This window comes from Pipistrellus kuhlii, unplaced genomic scaffold (genome assembly GCF_014108245.1).
Source record: "Pipistrellus kuhlii isolate mPipKuh1 unplaced genomic scaffold, mPipKuh1.p scaffold_m20_p_2, whole genome shotgun sequence".
Lineage (NCBI taxonomy): Eukaryota > Metazoa > Chordata > Mammalia > Chiroptera > Vespertilionidae > Pipistrellus > Pipistrellus kuhlii.
The window spans coordinates 182,402,905-182,423,434 of record NW_023425515.1 but is presented as its reverse complement, the minus strand read 5'-3'; the positions used below and the strand labels follow the sequence as shown (position 1 = coordinate 182,423,434).

The window sequence follows — 20,530 nt, the reverse complement described above, 5'->3', positions numbered from 1 at the left end:
TTTGGTGCACAGGAGGATGCTCTAACCAACTAAGCCACACTGGCCAGGGCAGCTTTTTTTTATCACATGTTCTGTAACTAGCAGTTACCATAGACAGAGCTTTTTTTCCCCCAGTGCTTTTTGACTATAATAGAACCAGAAAGTCCCATGCTCAAAAATATCTCTTCTACACACTTTACCAAATTAATTTGATTAACAAACTATTTTTTTTAAATGCAGTCGCTTAGGTAGTTTTCTTAAGAAAACTTAAAGACTGCCTGGCCGATGTGGCTCAGTGGTTGAGCATGATCTATGAATCAGGTTACTGTTGGATGCCCCTTTAATGCACATGGCCTGATTGCAGCTCTATTCCCAGTAGGGGGCATGCAGGAGGCAGCCAATCAACGATTCTCTCATCGATGCTTCTATTTCTCTCTCCCTCTCTGAAATCAATAAAAATATATTTTCTTAAAGAAGGAAAACTTAAGACCCAGGGCCGGAAGAACATAATGTGAGTGGCGGGAGAGGGAGAGGGGGAGCGGTGGACACGACGACGACACACAAGGAGAGGACGGGGGTGGGGATAATGGAACAAAAAACTGGTTAAAAAACGAATGATGTGGAACTTATAAAGAGTGTATAGGGCCGGGACCGGTTTGGCTCAGTGGATAGAGCGTCAGCCTGCGGACTGAAGGGTCCCGGGTTCAATTCCGGTCAAGGGCATGTACCTTGGTTGCGGGCACATCCCCAGTGGGGGGGGGTGCAAGAGGCAGCTGGTCCATGTTTCTCTGTCACCGACGTTTCTAACTCTCTGTCCCTCTCAATTCCTCTGTGTAAAATCAATAAAATATATTTTTTAAAAAAGTGTATAGGAATCCAGTAACAAAATGTACATATCGTCAGACATTGGTGTTTTTTTAAACACTCACTTTGCCCTTTTCCTAACCCTGCACCTCGCAGCAAACTCCACCCAGCTCCCGATTTTCACTTGCAAATTAATTGGCCAGGAAGGGGAATAAGGAAGCCCCATTCCTTCAACAAATTCACCTGTGCACGCACCCTGTGCTCACAGAAATAAAGCCTAGCCTGGCCCCCCAGGGTTTGGGGCGTGTGTGGCAGATGGAGGAAGGGCTCCGTGGAAGTGGGGGCGCAGTGGGGACCCTGAGAGGAAGCGAGGGGCTTGGTCCGCGCCTGCCCGGGGAGGAAAAGCGTTCACAGCGGAGGCCACTTCGGGAGAAGATGGAAGCCGGGGGCGAGGACCGGAGGGACCGCAGGCTTTGAGAGCAGCAGCCACCTTTGCGGGCGCGGCGCGGCGGGAGTGCGAGGGGCAGAGGGCAGGCGCCGGGCCTCGGAGGGCGGTCCGGTCTGAGAAACGCGGATGCTGAGCCCAACGGCTCCTCAGTCACTACCGGGTCCTGAGGGCCGCGGGAGTGCCGGGCGGAAGCGGCTGCCCGGCGGGCGGCGGAGGCCCCTTCCAGGCGCCGGAAGAGCGGGCTTCTCGGGTCGGGGCGCCGGCGCCGATCCCCCAGGGCTGAGGGCGCACAGGCCGCCAGGCCCGGGGCGCCGGGTGGAGCCGGCCGGCCGGCGCCGCGGAGGAGCCTCGCGTCACCAGCGGCCGCCGCAGTGCTTCCCGGCATGCCCCTCTCCGGGAGCTTTTCAAACCCCGGCAACAGCCTCCGCCGCAGGCCCCGCCGCCCAGCAACAGGCGGCGGCCCGCGCCTCATTGGCCGGCCCCACGTCCACGCGTTCTGATTGGCCGTCGTGCCTCCCGGCCGCTGCTGCGCTCGCCGCAGCCTCCATTTTATCGGCAGAGACAGAGGAGGAAGTCGTCGGGACCCTGAGGTGACCAGCAGCTGGGTCGTGGGTGCTCGTGGGCTGTGTCCGTCCCGTGCCTCGTCTCTCCCTGGAAGGGGAGGGGGCTTCGTTACCGGCAGGAGCCGCCGCCGCAGTCCCGAGCTTGAAGTCGGTGAGTGGCGGCGCCGTGGGCGCGGCCATGTTGGCGGCCTGCTCCCCATTGTTGGGGGAAGGAGGCGAGATCCGGGAGCCCGTCGGGGCGCGGGCGGCCGGAGGGCCGGGGTCCCCGGGTCCCAGGGTCCCAGGGTCCCAGGGTCCCGGGCCCGGCGGAGACGGGCGGAGCCCTGCCGGAAGGAGCGAACTTCCGGGATCGCGTTGTGAGTGACTCACGGCCCCGGAGATAATTAATTTAAGGCTGTGATAATTAATTTCAGGGGGGCCTATTGATAACTTCGTTTCTCATGTCTTGGAATATCGAGTGGAAATGAAGTCTGGAGTGTCGGGTATTGACGGCAGGGAGGCATTTTTCTGTGCTAAGAGGGGAACTGGGTGGCGTGTGAGAACTTAGGAAACGGGGAGGGGTGGTGTTCCTGACGGAGGAGGAAGCGCTGCGTGATTGGACACGTTGGGAAAACAGGCTTGTGAAGACGATGTGTCGAAAGAGGACGAATTCTCTTGGGACTTTTAATAGCACGGTCCTTTTAGGAAACGAATTTTAAGCTAACTCAACATTGTGGTCACGAAAACAGTTTGAGAATCTGAAAAGTTCGCTGGGAAAAAGATACCAACAGCTTATGGGGGGGAGGGCGGGGGAGACACCCTTCCGGTCCCCAAGTTCCCTGGGAAGGAGTCCTGGGTCTCCCGGTGGAGAGTTCTTAAGTGACAGTTACAAGGTAAAGCAAGCCATCTTCAGGTTTTCTGCCTTTTATTTAGTTCAGGAAGTAGTAGACCACTTCTGTAGTAAATGTAAACAATCGCTTTTTCTATTGTGTTTATTTGAATTAATGAAGTCCCTTTCCTTTTCTAGCTAAGACTTCTCTCAAACTTGTGTGCTGAGGCGACTCAGATGTTGGCCTCAGCTCCTAGGCTGAACTCAGCGGATTGGCCCATGAAAACTTATGTATTGAGACAAAGGAGAGGATCTGTGAGAAAGCAACATCTATTATCCTGGGCTTGGCAACAAGGAAGAGGACAGGTGGTGGAAATCCTGCAATCTGAAAAGCAGACTGAAAGGTAGAACCTTTTACGGTAGACGCATCGTAAAGCACTTGCTTTTTTTTTTTTTTTTTAAAGGATTTTTCAGATTTGTGGGTAAGGTAATTTTTCTAAGAAAGGTAATAACTGCATATAATGAAGTGTGAACATACAATGAAGTTAAAGCAGCTAAATAGCACATTTAAAATTTTTTAAATTGACTTTTAGAGAGAGAGGGGGAGAAAAAGATAGATTTGTTGTTCCATTCATTTGTGCATTCATTGGCTGCTGCTTGTATATGTCCTGACCAAGGATGGAACTTCAACCTTGGCATATCTGGAAGATGCTCTAACCAACTGAGCTACTCTGCCAGGGCCGAGGAGCACATTTTTTAGTCTTCCCCAAGGTTTCTGGAGTAACAAGTTGGGGCTTAAAAGTTTTGAGTTTTTCGTAATGGAATCTTATTTTGTTTCCATTCATTTACAGGTGACAAAGAAACTGAAGATGGGTGGTGGAGAGAGGTATAACATTCCAGCCCCTCAATCTAGAAATGTTAGTAAGAACCAACAACTTAATAGACAGAAGACCAAGGATCAAAATTCCCAGATGAAGATGGTTCATAAGAAAAAAGAAAGAGGACATACTTATAACACACCAGCAGCTGCATGGCAGGCCATGCAAAATGGGGGGAAGAACAAAAACTTTCCAAATAATCAAAATTGGAATTCCAGCTTATCGAGTCCCAGCTTGCTTTTTAAGCCTCAAACTAATCAGAACTATGCTGGAGCCAAATTTAGTGAGCCGCCATCACCGAGTGTGCTTCCTAAACCGCCAAGCCACTGGGTTCCTGATTCCTTTAATCCTTCTGATAAGGAAATAATGACATTTCAACTTAAAACCTTACTTAAGGTACAGGTATAAAATAAGATCAAGTATTAATGTTTAAAGTAGGGTAGTTGACAATAGTTTCATACCAAATTCAATGTTCGGCAATCAATCTGTGTTAAGCCCCCTAATTAATGTAGAAAATGCAGACTTCATCTTGTCTTGTGTTGCTGTGCACTGTGATGTAATGGTATTATCAGTGCCACTTAAGATAACTAAGTTACTGATAATTGTACTTATATCAGGTGTTCTCAGTTGAGTAACTTTTAAGCAAAACTATTCAAGTTTAGATTTGGGGAATGGTAAGGGAATCAACTTTTTCTCGTTGTGGGTAAAGTACCGAAAAGTGGTGCATATGGAAGAGGCACTAGGAGCTAGTTAGAATGAGACTGTATCCCCCATTGGCCCTGTTTCTTAAATGCAGTGGATAGGTGACTGCAACCAACGTGCCAAAACCATTTTTTATAGAAAGTTATTTGGTGGTCACAGAATAGCTTTTAAAATACATTTTTGTATTATAGCACTGCACAGGCTATTCTGATAGTGTCTGGCCTCAAATCATTCCTGCAAAGCTTGCTTAAAGTAGGGAGTTATATAATGTGAAAGTACCCAGGAAAGAGCCATGTAAATAAATACATGTAATATACTTGTAGCATATGTAAAGTTTTGCCATTCATCTTAACAAAAACAAGAATATTTTAGTATGAATTTACTAATATAAGACCATGGACTCTTTTTACACTATGGCCTAATTTTAAAGGTCTGAAATAAAGTTTGCCCTTGTGCTAAAGTGCCAGTGTATGTATGTTATATGATCTGGTTGTAAACTATATTTCAAAGTAAATCATAGTGTCGCTAAGTTTTATATAACTGAAAAGGTTTTAAAGCTGCTAAAACACTTCCTATTTGTAAAAGATGTGAAATGCAGTATGGGACTATTAATTTTTATTCCTTAAACCCAAAGATAAAGTTGTTAAAGGTCTATCCAACCCTAAAGATTTATATTCACTTTGAATGTTTTTGACCTATGATACAAGTATATGTAATCATGCCAGAGTTTGTCACCATTAAGTGCAAGCAGGGGACCACTTACGCGAAATATTTCTTGCATAGTATCTTGGTAACATGTCTGACCTACTTTATAAATGCTAAGGGCAATGTTAACCAAATAGTAAGTTAAAAATGTGTAAAGATCAATTAAAATTCTGATTATAGCCCTGCCTGTGTGGCTCAGTGGTTGAACATTGACCCACAGACCAGATCACCAGTAAGATTCTGGGTGACCCCAGTGGAGGGTGTGCAGGAAGTGGCAGGTCAATGTTTCCTTTTCTAAAATCAATAAAAACATTAAATATTTGTCAGGGCCCTATTTTCTAATTTGGTAGGATGGTTTTTTTTTTTTAATGTTTTATTGATTTTTTTTTTTTAAACTTTACAAGGGAGAGGGACAGAAAGCTAGAAACACCGGTCAGCTGCCCCCTACACACCTCCCACTGGGGATGTGCCCAAAACCAATGTGCCCTTGACCTGAATCGAACCCGGAACCCTTCAGTCCACAGACTGACGCTCTTATCCACTGAGCCAAAAACCGGTCTTGGTGGGCAATTTTTACAATTTTCAGGCAGAATGACCAAGTTGTGTGTATCCAAATAAATTAAGGCAAGCTAATGTTGCCCAACTCATCCTAAAGACAAACTGCTTGTTCCTAAATGTGCATATATGAATTTGAAACACTGAATTAAAAATAAAACTGCTTTTTCTACCCAGTGCCTTTTTTACTTTATAAAATATTGCTATGACTGCCTACTACTTATTCTTAGAGTGCACATAACCCAACTGAGGATCAGGTTTGGTTTTAATTACTTTTGAGACATCCCCCTCCTCCCACCACTTAAGACTTAACAGCAAAAGGCTACAGGCAGAATAAGCTACCTAGTTTGCTATCAAGTTGAGTAAAGCGGGTTTATTTAAATTTCCCTATTCTATGTTCTAAGGCACAATTCCTAAAATGAACGAGAATCCTTTAAATTCTACACTTGCACAGCAATGCTATGTAAATTTATATTCTCACAAACGGAAATAATTTGTAGGAAATTAACTTCTATAAAGTATTGCCAAGTTTTTCTTTTAGGACCAAACAATTCTCACCATAGATGTCTTTTGATAGTTTATGGTTTGCATATATTTAAATGCGGTGTAAATTGGGTGGTAAACACAATACAATATACAGGGGGTGGTCTGGCTAATGTCTGGTTGAGCAGTAACCCAGGCACCAAGAGGTTGCTAACTTGATCCCTAGTTGGTGTGCAGGAGGCAGCTGAACCATGTTTCTCTCCCTTCCCTACCTCAAAAATAAAAAATATATTTAAAAACAAAATACATTCAGGGGGTGTATTGTAGAACTATATATCTGAAACCTGGAATCTTATTAACCAATGCCACCCTGTAATTTCAAAGTGTAGCCCTGCCTTGGCTGGCATGGCTTGATTGGGTGTTCTCCCATGCTGAGATGTCTCCCTGATTCTGGGTCAGGACATGTGCCCTCGTTGTAGGCAGCTAATGTTTCTCCCTTTCTCGTAAATAAAATAGTGTTGGCTTTTATGACTGAAATGATAGAGGATTGAGGGCTGGGAAGTTTTAACAGCTAAGGTAATCTAAAAGGTGAATGATATCAACATCACATACTTTAGAAAGGCATAAAATTGTGGTTAGCCTTACAGTGACAGGAATTCCCCAAATCACAGTACTTGAAGAAACCAAAATACACTTAAAGCTATATTGTGAGTCTTATGGCAATCGTGTTAACATTTACATTTATCTTTTGATGGCAGTGTATAATACCGGGAATCTGAGTCCTTAACCTACCCTTACATTTAAATTCTGGTAAGTTCTCTTTCCTAAAAACAAGCACAAAGTAGCAAGAAACAGAGGGGTTTGGGGCAAGTTTTCTAGTATTTGTTTTCTCATAGGCAATTACTTAGCAAAACAAGGACAGTGTATGTCTTAAAACCTTACACACAAAAGAAAGCCCCAATATTTTTTGGCTCCTAGACGAGTTTATTTCTCCATTATTCAAAGAGATGTGATCCATAAAAAACTTCACATAGGCCTTTTACTTAAACTACTCTGGCAATTATCAATGAAATGAATTTAACATGCTTTGCTTTTATTCCAAACAAAAAATAATCCCATCTTTAATATAAGGGTGAAATGAAGGTTAGGAATACAAAACATAAAGCACTAAACATTAACAACGTTGGAAGAAGGGGCAAAGGGTGAAAACCCTAGGAAGAACTTTTCCATAGCAACCAGTCCTATCTCATGGATGTCAACAGCTGAGACAAATGGGTTGCTTTTACTTCATTTTTATAAATGAGAAGTTTATTTCTGGGGATTCTTAAAGGCTTTAATAGCTCTTAGCAGAATGCCATTAGATTATTCCTGAGTTACCCCTCTGCTGTCTCAAGTCATAGCTCCCCTATTTCAGAATATCTCAGGATTTTGTAAATGGGAATATGATAAAAATGCAATCTAATATTGAAATTTGGGAAACCAGCCTGGAAAAAGTGTGTCACAACAGCTGTGAGAGCTTGGGTTACATTTAACAACTTCCATTCAGAAGAGTGACAAAATACTTTTTTGCAATTAAACCTATCTTATAAATCTTCCCTCAGTGAACCTTAGATTCCCTGGTAATTTTAAGCTATAAAACGCTCCCATTTGTTGAAAAGTACAGTGCAAAACTGTGACAAAGATGAACTAAATGAAAAAATCATGGACTCCAGTTAATCTGCCATTCTCTATGTATTGTATCTTGGCCAAGTTCAAAATTTAACATGAGTAAAAATAACCTCCAGTTCAGAATAGAAAAACTTACATAAACCTCCAGTTCATACCTCCCCTTAGTTGTGTGTTCTGCTATATTTTTGAAATCTTTACAAAACCCATATTTTTAGATGAATAACATTAAGTTTAAATGTGGCAGAAACATGACAAAAATAAGAGCAATGGAATCAATATATAGGCAAATAGCCTTCATATCCTAATAAGGAACTAAGAAATCCAAAACATTTTGTGATACTATAAAAGTTATTTATTCACTATACACAGAACATGTCCCCTACAAAATGTACATGTCAATCACTAAAAAGTATAACTTGGCGAACATTTTCTCAGTTACAGAACATACTAAGTCAGTTGGAATAACAGCTCTCTTTCTGCCTCAAAATAATCTAATTATAGCACCCAGTGTCCTGTATATCTAATGCAAAATGAAATACTTTTTGGGGGGATTATCTCCTAATGTGTGTTTGAGGAGGCAGTAAACAATATAATTCTAGTATATTACAGTCACTGCACAATAAATCAGTTTATTACAGATCAAAACATCATTTTTTCATTATTTGTATTAATGGGATGCAAACAGAAATACCAGATACTTTTTAATGTCAGGTAACCACAAAATTACTTATCTTTGATAGTATACTGGGTTTTATAATTACATTAAGATATGGTGTAAAATATTGTCAAACAATACACCTCAAAACAATGAGGCCATTCTGTAATGTCATTCACTAGATTGTGCTCAGACATTTATTGAATAAGTGAATTTTAAATCTATTTTTCCTCCCAATTATCCAGTACAATTGTTGCTTATAGTAAAGGGCTCAGTAAATGTTTGTGAATATGCTAAGAAAGAGGTGAGATGTAGAACCTCTTAACTGGATGTCAAGTATTATAATTAGAATTTACCTGGGAATAGTGTTTAAGGAAGATGTAAACTGCACATGGCATACAGGTAAATAAACTCAGATGCCAACAAAGCAAACCATTAAACAGTGAAACACTGGCACTGGAACAAAGGCAATATTTACCAATAGCAAAAATGAATCTGACTTTAAGAGAGAACCAAGAAAAAGTTTAAATTGGACCATGCCTTTTCTCACCCAATTGTTTCAGACAGACCAAAAGCAGCACTGTAGGAGACTTATGGCTGTCTACCGTGATATTGAGACATCCTAGTTTCCAGTAATTTATTATGGACCTGTTATCCATGAATCAAATATAAACCTACTCAGATTTAGGGATTAGTTTCCACAAGTACAAAGCTGAATTTCCTTTTATTTGTCCTAAAATGCTTACTTCCAAACTTGAAGGGACTTCAATTATTCCATGTAGTTTCAATAACATTCTTTTATCTTTTCAGACCAGAGTCAAAATATTCACACAGTATTCATACTGCAGCACCTTCCACCCACCCTTTGGTCGCTTGAACTGCCCTTCTTTGGTTCTTTTTCCGCTTTTCTCAGATCTTTCTTGAAGTGTAGTAAGCAGAACTGTACTGGGTATTCCAGCTGCAGTTTGGTCTTAAATAAAAGAAGGATGTTTGTCAGTTTGGTTTTCTTTATTCTTCTCTGTGGTATACAGGATTTTGTTAGTTGAACTGGATGTAGCAGCTTACTGGGCCAGATTTTCAAGAGAACAGTACAATAGTTCCCAGGGTTATACCTTAATAGCTCATACACTAAGTAGCACACCTTTTCTTTCTCACTGAGGCATTATCTGTCATTTCTCTTCTTGCTTATTTGGCTTAAAACAAAATGTAAAGAGAGGTGAAGTGTCATCCCTCACTTGAGTCTTGATGGTTTAATATATTAAGCAGTGCCAGACACACAGTGGGTACTCAATAATTATGTAACTCAAGTATGTAACCCAAAATTAAAGCACTGTATAAGGATCCTCATCAGTATCAGTAGGATCCTAACTCTTATGGGTTCAACTATAATATAGTCCTTTGGAAGCTCTGTTACATATTTTATTTCAGAAATAACACAGACGAGTCTAAAAATAAGAGACACAAGTAAAAAAAAAGAAGAAAAAAAAAGAAAAAGAAAATACAAGGTCTTTTAATTCTAGAGATTGAGAATCATCTCCTCAATGTACTTTTCTCAAATTGTAATCCATTAAAAAAAAACACACAAAAAAAAACCCACAAAACAAAAAAACAATCACCAAACCACAAGAGGACCAGGTTTGGACTCAATAATCTGGCCCTTTCTTTGTGCCTCAATTTCCTTATCTGTGATATAGGGAAAATAAAAGTATCTTATCTAATAGGGTTTAGAACAGTGTCTGGCACATCATAAATACTCAATAACTATCAGCTATAATGGTTGCCATTATTTAGTAGCTGGAATTCAAAAACCTAAACCAGCTCCCCAGTTATCACTTATTAATTGCTTATCAAATTCAATGCAAAAGCATTTTAAACCATGCCATAAACACAAGACCTAACATATCTTGTTTAGGACTGGGAAGAGCAGAATTATTGGTCTACCCAATAAACTTCTAATCAGCTGACCAAATTTCACTTTAATGCATATCTTAACACTACTATTGTAATAACCTCTTAAGTTATTTAACCCAAGGGGCTTTGACATTACATAAGGAATTTTTAAGTACCATGTAAAAGATGTACCTTACTGGTAAGTTCTATTCATTTCCAAAGTAAAAGTTCGTTGTGCCTAGTGAAACACTGATTAAAACTATTCCTCAATCTACAAAAGATTCCATGTTATTTTAGGATCTCATTATAAACTATAATAATTCCAGTTAATCATTATTTCCTTCATTTTGTTTTTATTATAGCATGTTTGCTTCATTTACAGCAAGCAGAAAATAAACTGGGTCTTATTTTGATCCAAACATTGATGTTTTAAAGGTTGTACACAATATTAGTTAAAAAGAACATATAAAAATACCTTTTTAGAAGCTTCTATAAGAAAGAAAATACAGTTTAACCCCACAACTTTCCTCTTTGCTAGAACTGCAAACTACTGCTACAGTTTTAAATAGACTTTTTTTTTGTTGTTTAAACTATACATCCAGGAAAATCTAAAAAATTAAAGAAACGTGCATATAAATGATTGCATAGCAGAACATGAACATTAACTGCAAAACAGTAAAGAAATGAGAGTTAGAAATACTATCAAATATACAAAGGTCCTAGAATCAACCTTTAAACACATTCCACAAACAGTATTTAAAAACCACCTTTTGTTCTTTACAGGCAAGGCCTATATTACTAAAAGCAAAATTGAAAAAAGCAATCCTCTAAAAGGAGTCGTTTTCCCACAATATTTCTTACTTATAACCTGGCAAGCAAGCAATCTAAAAATTTTGAAGATGCTAGCTTTTATTCTGAAATGAGACTGGACACATCAAGTAACTTATTGTCCCTAAAACGATCTCTCAAGAGAAATGCTAGAAATTATAAAATGGTTAAAGGGAATTTTTTCCTCATTTTTAGTCAGGTACTACACATTGATAATCCATCAATTCTTTTTCATGGCACCACAGAATCACCTAGAATGGGAGTGTCTTTCAATTTGCCTCACATTAAATGAACAGGTGTGAAGAACAAGCCTCCTTCATAAAGAGGAAGGCAAATTTTGATACAAATGCACATACAACAAGTGCTATAAGCATCAAAATGCAGTTCTTCTACACTATGTACACACAAACTTACTGTGAAACAATTAACTTGTTTATAACAGCAGCAAAAACTAAGCTATTATGGTCAACAATGTTCTTTCAAGTTTAGAGTAACTACATAAGAGCATCATTTCCACCTCAAATTTGTCATCAATGACCTGTTCAAATTTTAAGGTGAGTTTTTCTGATGTTTATATATTCCAAATCTTAGAAACTAGAAAAAAGCAGTGAAGGCTCCATGTTTCAATAAAAAACTCAATCTCCCTGGAAATGCTACTTAATCCAGTTGCATTACTCCCTAAGATGGTGGGGTTAAGAAAAGAACTATTCCACACTGGGTCATAAATTAACTATTTTCACGGGCCTAAACATCTTAAGACAAAAAGGTCCACCCTGAACCTAAATGTGTTTGATCACTCAGTGTACTGTGGCTACAACTTCACTTTTGTATCATTCTATCTTATTAGCAAGCTATATTTCTAGGTTAACAGGTCTACCAAATATGGATATGAGTTTGTTTTTAATAAGACAATGTTGCAAATTATGGTCAACCAACATCTTTCCACCAATACTTCAAGCATAAAAAATGAGAATCTTTACAAAAATATACAGAGACACCACAAATTGGTAGCTGCCCATAACATTAAACAAACTGGACTCTTAAGAGTGGCTTCTCAACAGCATATCACTTTAATTATAACCATTGCCTGGTACAGGGAAAACTGACAAGTGTTTTGTAAGCATCATTGCAACATTGTATTCCTGATAATTTAAGTAAACCAAACTATGAGTAAATGAATGATACATGCCTAAAATATCATGGTTTATACTATCAGTGGCCACTGGACTTGGGACTAGTCCAAGACCTTGATCTAGATTTTGACCTAGACCTAGACTGTGATCTTGACTGAGATTTGGATCTAGGTGGTTCTTTTTTCCTTGGTTCCTTTTCATATCTTGAGCCAGACTTATAATGTGTTTTGGAATCTGTTTTAGAGGTGCCTCTAGTTTTGGTGTGAGATGCAGACCTAGAACGTGATTTAGCCTTCATTTCTTTCTTGGGCTGGGACTTGGACCGTGATCTTGAATTGGATTTAGATCTTGAAAAAGATCGATTTCGGTGTTTGAATCTTTCAAAACAGAGGAGAGATACAATTAGAGTAAAAATTAAGATTCTATATTAATTAAATTTATTAGTTTTAGAGCAAAAGTTCACTCTGAAATTGAAAAAATGTGTAAGTCTCTTTCAAAGCAAAGTTATTTACCTATCATTGTCGGAATGGCTTCTGCTACGCCGTGGTCTTCCGGTCGGTCTACTGCTAAAAAGTACACCAGAAAAAGCAAACAGTGACAAATGTCTATTTACAGTCTTATAAAGTTTCTAATTTAAAAAGTGAACCATAAAACTTTTTAAATTAAACACTAAATTATTTTTAGTCTCAACAAAGCATACAATGTATATAACTAGAATTACACAAAATTTTTTTTAATTTAAAGCTAACAAACATAAGTCTTTCTTGACAGATCACTGTGCTACATCACACTTACTTTCTAGGACTATAGGATCTTCTATAGTTGTAATCAAAGGACCGACTTCTTGATCTCCTTCTTTCATAACTTCGGCTTCTAGAACGCCTGTATCTGTCATAATCATCGTAACGTGAAGAACTGTACACATTCCTCCCTTCCTTGGCTTTCATCTGATTTGGAGCTATGAAAGACGTAGAACAGATATATTTAGAAATATATGACTTTTGAACTAGATGCTATTTTGGAGTCATCTCACCCCGACTTTCATTAAGAATACAATTAACAATTTCAAAATACTTACTGGTAAGCTATGAACAATGTGTGTCAAAATGCAGTAATATCCCTAGCCGGTTTGGCTCAGTAGATAGAGCATTGGCCTGTGGACTAGAGGATCTCAATCCCCCAGTAGGGGGCGTGCAGGAGGCAGCCAATCAATGATTTTCTATTATTGATGTTTCTATCTCCCTTTCCCTCCCTCTGAAATCAATTAAAAAAATATATTAAAAAAAAAAAGGCAGCAATATACTGTCATACAATTTTAAGAGGCCACAACAAAGAAAAGCAAGAGAGTGAACATTACTGAATGCCTCAGGTACACCCACACCCCTAGACAGTCAATATTTGTTATCTCATTCAATTCTAAGCAGGTACTTTATGTATGTGTATATATATATATGCATAAATAACAGTGAACACCCGACCAAAGACCTAGAGATTACCAATAGCTTATGTTTACCTAAGCACTCCTCCTCTCTTCCTCAGCTATTTTAATCACTATATTTTTGTATCTTGTCCAAGATAACGATTGTTGAGACAGAATTCAAACCCAGGTCTATCTGGCTTCAAAGCCTGTACTACTGCCTTATTAGCACAGTTAACATCTGCATACTAAAAAAAAACAGTAATATAAAATCTATTCTAGGTTTAATCTACATAGCCTTTCCCAGTCTAATTCATAGCTCTACACTCACATAATCACCCAATTATGTTTTATGAAGAAAAATAGCTCGAGACCCAAAACTTTCTGAATTTTAACCTTCAGTTTCACTCCCAGTAGAATAGATTAAACATGCCACAGCTGACAGCATCAATGCACTTAAGAGTCCAAAGATAATTCAGGCACTCCTGTCTTCTCATTACCTTATGGCTACCCCAAAACTTTGTAATACATCTAAAAATATGATGAAACAAAGTATTCAAGATATTCTATGTTTTCAAATTATGCTTTATAAACATATTAGGCATAAGGTACTTACTCTTCCGATCTCCCTGTGCAAACTGTATTTCAATTTGGCGACCACAAATCCATTTTCGGTCCAAATTATGTAAAGCATCTTCAGCATCACGAACATCTTCAAATGTGCTAAATGTTAAGGGGCTTGGGAAATTTTGGGAACTTTGATAATGAGTGAAAGTTCACTTGGTAAATCTTGAAAAATTCACAATATTATTAATCTTTCATTATTACTCTAGAAGATCAGACCCCTCACTAGCTGGCTGAATCAGCTATAAATACTTCGCAAAGCACTTGTGAATTTCCAAGGCATATGTTTGAAAACACATGTGAATAGTCAAACTATTATTGAAATAAATTATAGCTGAAATAACAAAATAATCCTATCAAAAAACTTTCCTGTTTTAAGAATTAACTTTACAAGACAAAAAGAAAAACAAGTGTCAGTTCTGTTGTACGTTAAAACAAAAATCTCTTAAAAAATAAAACCAAAAATATCCTATTTTTATTTCAAATGAAAAAAAAATTGCCAATAGTTCTTGTGTAAGCAAGCAGAATGAATATATCTCACCTACGAGAGGAACGCATTAACCTTAAGTTTTGCCGTTTTACTCAGACATTTCTAACACTATTGTGTAACACAGTAGTCTTTCTTTATACCACAGGGAGGGATGGTAACTAGCCACTTGCAATAATGTAAACAAAACAGAATCAAGCAATACTCAAGATATCACTGTACCAAACGTGTATTACAGCCACGCAGACAAGCATGCTCTCAATAAATAACTGACCATTTCTATAGATTCCTGGACTGAAAAGCCCTAACATCAATGATACTAACACAGCATCCAACCAAGAAGTGAGTTTGGGACTAGCTTTATCCTGAGCATTTTGATATTATCTAGCATCATAAAGTAGGAACTCTTGGCCCCATTTTGTTTTTTAATATATTTTTATTGATTTCAGAGAGGGAGAGAAACATCAGTGAGAATCTTTCATAGGCTGCCTCTTGCACACCCCACATTGGGGATGGAGCCTGCAATATGGGGGTATGTCTGACCAGGAATCCAACCATGACCTCCTTGTTCATACGTAGATGCTCAACCACTGAGCCATGCCAACTGGGCTCTTGGTCCCTGGTTTTTATCTGAGGCTAAGTTGCCTTGTTTTCTCCTCAATGCCAGCAATAACACCAAAAACTCTTGGCTTTTCATTTATCTCTAAGTTTAGTGCCTTTCCTAAATCCACTATTCTAATGGAAGCCAAGCACATATTCAGAACAGTACTTGATGTAAAAGTTTTGGAAAGGGAGCTAGTTAGGTTTGAGTGTAGATATTTATTCTATCCTAAGGCATAATTTGAACTTGCCTATTTTTCTGTTTCTTAAATTTGAGAGATTTTGAGAGCAGAGTGAAAACTACTCCAAGTGACATATTCCCTCCCTCTCCCCCTCCAAGATTGACACTATTCTTTTTTTCTCAGAGACTAAAAGGTTGGTCTCACTAGATTTCCTTTTTTATTCTGAAATAAATTAAGGACCATGGTGGGTTTCCAGTTCTTTTTCCTGAGGGCATTATTATACGTGAGTTAATATAGAGGGAAAGGTTATCCCAAGTCCAAAATCATAGGATCTTCAATATGACAAGACAAAGACTAGTAATTTAATACTGTAACAGATAAGCCTTCAAGGTTAATGCAGTTGGGTTCTAAAGTAATTAAAAGACATATGTTCACTTAATGGGTATATTTGTTTATTTATTTACTTTAAGGGACTTAGATCAAGAGGTATAAAAATTTACAAGACCAAATCATCTGTTTTGGCTATCCTCAAAACCAGAATCCTGGGTTGGATGAACAATGACAAGGTTTTACTTGACCTTTAAAAGAAGGCAAGTGGCTACAGAAGGGGCAGACAAATGTCATTCTGATGCCACTTATGGAGAAATCTCTACTCAGTCTTCTTTAAAAAAAAAAAAATTTAAGACCACAGAAAAAACCATCCTACATAATAAAAGGCTAATATGCAAATCAACAGAATGGCAGAACAATCCTATGTAATAAAAGGCTAATATGCAAACCAACCAAATAGCAAAATAAATTGCCATGACATGCACTGACCACCAGAGGGCAGACACTCAATGTAGGAGCTTACTCCTGGTGGTCAGTGCTGGGCTCATGGCTGGCAAGTGCAATGGCAGTGACAGGAGCCTCTCCCACCTCCGTGGCGAGTGGGCCTAAGCTGGCAGTTGGACATCCCCCGAGGGCTCTGGGACTGCAGCAGGGCGCAGGCCAGGCAGAGGGGACGCCCCCCCCCCAAGTGCACGAATTTCATGCACAGGGCCTCTAGTATGTGTATAAAAAAGTCAATTTTCCTTAGATGACAACACTTACGGTCTTAAGTGAGTTAAACTACTGCTGCTCCTGGGTCACAGGCCACTCTAAAACCAGGTCAACAGAATGCATTGCTACTAAAAAATAAAAATTAAAAATAAATAAAATTAAAAAAAAAAAATCAAGCCAGATATCTTACCCTCTTTGTAATACAACTTTGCAACAAATTGCCACAACGGTCCTCGATCACTGGCCCTGTGGGAGTAGCAACTTTCCACATTTGCTCATTAAGTTTCACTAGGACTCCAGTTTCTTTTTCTTTCTTTTTTTTTTTTAAATATTTTTTCCTTTAATTTATTTATTGATTTTAAACATCAATGAGGATTATTGATCGGCTGCCTCCTGCACACCTCCCATTGCAGATCAAGCCTGCAACACAAGCATGTGCCCTTAACCAGAATCAAAACCAGGACCCTTCAGTCTGCAGGCCTATCCTCTATCCACTGAGCCCAACTAGCTAGGGCTCCACTTCACTAAGTTTCAAGAGACTTTGTGAACTGAAGCAACAAGAAAGAAATTTCCCTAGCCTGAAGTACACAGCCCAAACCTTTGTTGTCTCCGAGAGATTATCTCAGTGAAACAATATCACTGTGAAACTCTGGGCCAGGGAATGATTTCCAAAGGCCTTTTCCAATCTATGAAGAGCCAACCAATCGTAAGTGCTAAAGCAGTGCATGGTCAGCAGGCATCACAGACCCAAGTTCCAGAAGTTAGGAACATGTGTGTGCCCTGCAGCAGCCACTTTAAAATCTATCTAGTTTCTCTGTAGATCTGACCCTGTAACACAACCAGAACTGTTTCTAAGTAGTTCCCAGTACATGCATCTCTCTGCTTTTAAGCATAAGCATGGCTCTGTGGAGAGTCAGACTGACCAGAGAACCTCACGCGACTGACTACTCTACAGGGCACTGCCTTCTATCCTATGGCACCTGACCACCTGGTCCAAAACAGAAATATGCTAAACTGTAAGCTTAAAACATTACATCCTAGTAGTACACTTTAACTTGCAAAGCTGCGAAAGTGCATTAAATAAGACCACAATCACAACATCCAAGGCCCACATAAATCAAGTTACAGGTTTTGTCCCTAAACCAAACCAAAAATTTTGAAAATTAACTGCTTACAAAACATGAAGAGGGAGAAAAAAAAAGGGGAAAATAGTTATTCTGTAGGATACATCAGGTATGATTCCTTTAATCTTGGCCATCATTCAACTTCATCTTGACCTTTAACTCTTTAAGTGCTTGTCAGAAGGACTTGTCATGAGATGCTTGGCCAAATATGACAGATGGCTTTATCTTTAACTTTGAAAAACAACCTTTTCCCCCTTTTGTAGATAAAGCGAGGCTTTGTCTCCCATTAGGCTTGTCCTTCTTCCAGCTTTTCTTTACTTTTTCTTTTCCCAAACTCTCCCTTCTCTTCAAGCCTGATCCTTAAGAGGTCTTTGGCTTGTCTACTTGCCTTAAGTGTTGAACTCTACTCTAACGGTTCTTTCATGCTTTCTCTTTGGGGTCGCCATAACTGTACAGCTTTACATTCTCTGAGGTAACAACAGAGGACAGCAAATTAGGGGACAATATTAAAGAGTTTACCTCATTGTTATACAATTTGTTTTGATCAAGTGATTCAAATTAACAAACAAGAATACCAAACTTTTCATTGCTAAGCACAAGAACATATTAACTTTTAATTTGACTTACATTAAAGGTGGTAGGAATCAAGAGTGTATTCAAATTCAAATCACATGTTAAATCACCGATTTGAGTTTCAGCAGCATAAATGGGAATTTAAATGTCTTACTAGTTTGTATTAACTTAAACAGAGCAATGTGAGTTAGAATTAATTTTTCAGAATGGGAAGACAGACATTTAAAAAAGTAAACCACTTTTTAGATGTTACCTCTTACATAAACTTGAGTTTCAAACTCCAACACCCCTCACTAATCAGCCATCTGAAGAAAGGATATTGGACATAAGCAAATCCTCGTGGACGGCGAGTGTAGAAATCAAGCGGAACATACACATCAACTATAGGACCATAACGACCAAACTCTCGTCGTAAATCTTCAGACCTAAAACACCGTAAAAAGACCCCAAGTTTTTATGTTGGCTTTCTTTGCAAGAAATAGCTATCTCTTTTTAATGTCTCAGGTTAATGAAAAGGACTGTGTCCCTGGGTGACCTGAAACAGACAAACTTTCTGAATCTCAATATTAAGAGCCAATCTTAAGAACACACAAAAAAGATACGTACAGGCAAGGTATCTTTCTGATAAAGGCTAGAACCCAAGATTTCAGAAGATAAAAAATGGAGTTTACGATAAAATCCATTACTGTTTTACGTTACCAGGAAAACAGACATTTAGGGAACTTGATCACAATTTATCTCTACTGTTTATCCACATCCTTCATTTTTCACAAAAGGTATAGAAGCATTAGGCTGTATGTAGGTATTACTAATGTGTTTTTTTAAATTTCAAGCCAACTCCATACTCTGAATAATGCCAAACACATATATTCACCCTAAAATTTTAGCGACATGTTAAACAGTTTGAAAGTAATCTCACGAATATATATAACTCCTTAAAAATGTCAAATGACAAAGGGGAAGTTTCCCCAGAACGCTAGAATAATCACTACTGTTTACTTTCCCTATTTAAAACCAGGACAGGAAAATGTAGATTATACAAGAATAGCAAAAATATTTGATTTCGGAGAGGGGGGCAGCAGAGCGATTATTTGTGAAATATAAACTCTCATTTTGTGTAAGACCTCTTTCAAAAAATTCTAACGGCAAAGCCAAGCAATTAAGGGAGCTGCGAGAACAAAGGCAGGTTCTGGATTAATCCAATTTAGTAATCAACGCCCTCCCGGTAGAGGCTCCTTAAGCCCCGTTCTCCAAGGGTGACCAGTATTTCCGGGAAACGGGAAAAACTAGTTCGTACCGTTTAACTGAAAAAAAGAAGAAAAAAAAAGTGATGTTCCAAATCTTAACAATATTCCTTTCCTTTAAAGGTCTCCATTTAAAACATCACAAATATAAAAAAAGGGGGGGGGTATCAAACGCTTCGCCGCACTGCCCTCCCCCGACCCGTTATTTCGCCTGGAAATTTTTTTAATTAAAAAAGAAAAGAATAAAAGATCCCAGGCCGAGGGGGGCGTGCACCTCCAAGAATGTGAACTTCAATTCAATGGGGAGCGGATGTCGGCCGCGGCAGGGGGTGGAAGCCGGCGAGAAAGCCCGGAGAAAGGGCCCCCCACCCCGAACTGCCGCGGGGGGTGGGGGGCTGAAACCACGCCACGCGGTCCGCGCGGCCCGCAGCGGCCGGGGAGGACCTGGGGCGCCGCCCTCGCTCCCACGCGGCGGTAGAGCCGGCGGCGCGGCCTGGTTCCGGCCTGAAGCCCGCCATCTTCGACCCTCCCCTCCCCCGGCCCCGCGCGCCGCCGCCAGGATCCCTCTCCGAGCGCCTGCGGCCTCCTCGCGTCGACCTGGAGTACCTTCCCGGTACTTACCGGGTGTCGTCGGCCACATTCCTCACGAACAGAGACGTGTTGGGGGGACGCAGGTAGCGGGACATGACGGCGGCGTGAGTCTCGGCGGGAGCACTAACGGGCTGGACAAACCGTCCACGGCTCCAGCACTGAGTCCTCACACACACTGCCAGAGGGCTCCGCTACGGCAACGGCCTCTTATCGCGAGACTTCACTCCCGCCTCCACCCCCCCCACCCCCTACCTCCGGGCGCCGCGCCGGGACTGGCAACTGTTCTTTCCCGCGAGATCTTCCGGCGTGCGCCTGCGCATGCGGACGCCGGGATACGTGCGGCAGCCAGCGTCTCATTCATTGGCCGTTCGCACTGCCTCCTCCACCCCCCCCCCGGCCCCCAGCGCGCGTTTTCTTTCTTTAATGCCTTATTTTCCCGCCCTTACATTCCTTTCCTCCCAGCCCCCTCCGCTAAGTCAGAAAGCAGATATATTTATATATTTTTCTCCTGTGCCAAACTTTACAGTTATTACTAACTGGACGGAGTT

The 20,530-nt window shown here is 40.1% G+C and overlaps 2 protein-coding genes across 8 annotated transcripts; one reads left to right on the top strand and one right to left on the bottom strand.

The window, feature by feature from the left end:
- The first annotated feature begins 1,764 nt into the window (after positions 1-1,764).
- Positions 1,765-5,204, top strand: PNRC2 (proline rich nuclear receptor coactivator 2). The gene is made up of 3 exons (XM_036448272.2): positions 1,765-1,945; positions 2,801-3,006; positions 3,454-5,204. Exon 3 carries the CDS (start codon positions 3,472-3,474, stop codon positions 3,886-3,888), a length of 417 nt encoding a protein of 138 aa, XP_036304165.1. The 5' UTR covers positions 1,765-1,945; positions 2,801-3,006; positions 3,454-3,471; the 3' UTR covers positions 3,889-5,204.
- A 261-nt stretch (positions 5,205-5,465) lies between these two features.
- On the bottom strand, positions 5,466-20,211 carry SRSF10 (serine and arginine rich splicing factor 10). 7 transcript variants are annotated; one of them, XR_006742237.1, is made up of 7 exons: positions 20,013-20,208; positions 18,468-18,572; positions 14,133-14,236; positions 12,895-13,057; positions 12,612-12,665; positions 7,736-12,476; positions 5,466-7,703 (listed from the first exon to the last, which is right to left on the bottom strand). XR_006742237.1 is itself a non-coding variant. In XM_036448268.2 (7 exons), exons 1-7 carry the CDS (start codon positions 20,075-20,077, stop codon positions 9,158-9,160), a joined length of 654 nt encoding a protein of 217 aa, XP_036304161.1. In that variant the 5' UTR covers positions 20,078-20,207; the 3' UTR covers positions 5,466-9,157. The 7 variants fall into 7 exon arrangements, 6 of the variants coding, with proteins under 6 accessions (XP_036304161.1, XP_036304160.1, XP_036304159.1 ...); XM_036448268.2 differs by having other exon boundaries at positions 5,466-9,218; positions 12,375-12,476; positions 20,013-20,207; XM_036448267.2 differs by having other exon boundaries at positions 5,466-12,476; positions 12,612-12,662; positions 20,013-20,211.
- Between the last annotated feature and the right edge of the window lie 319 nt (positions 20,212-20,530).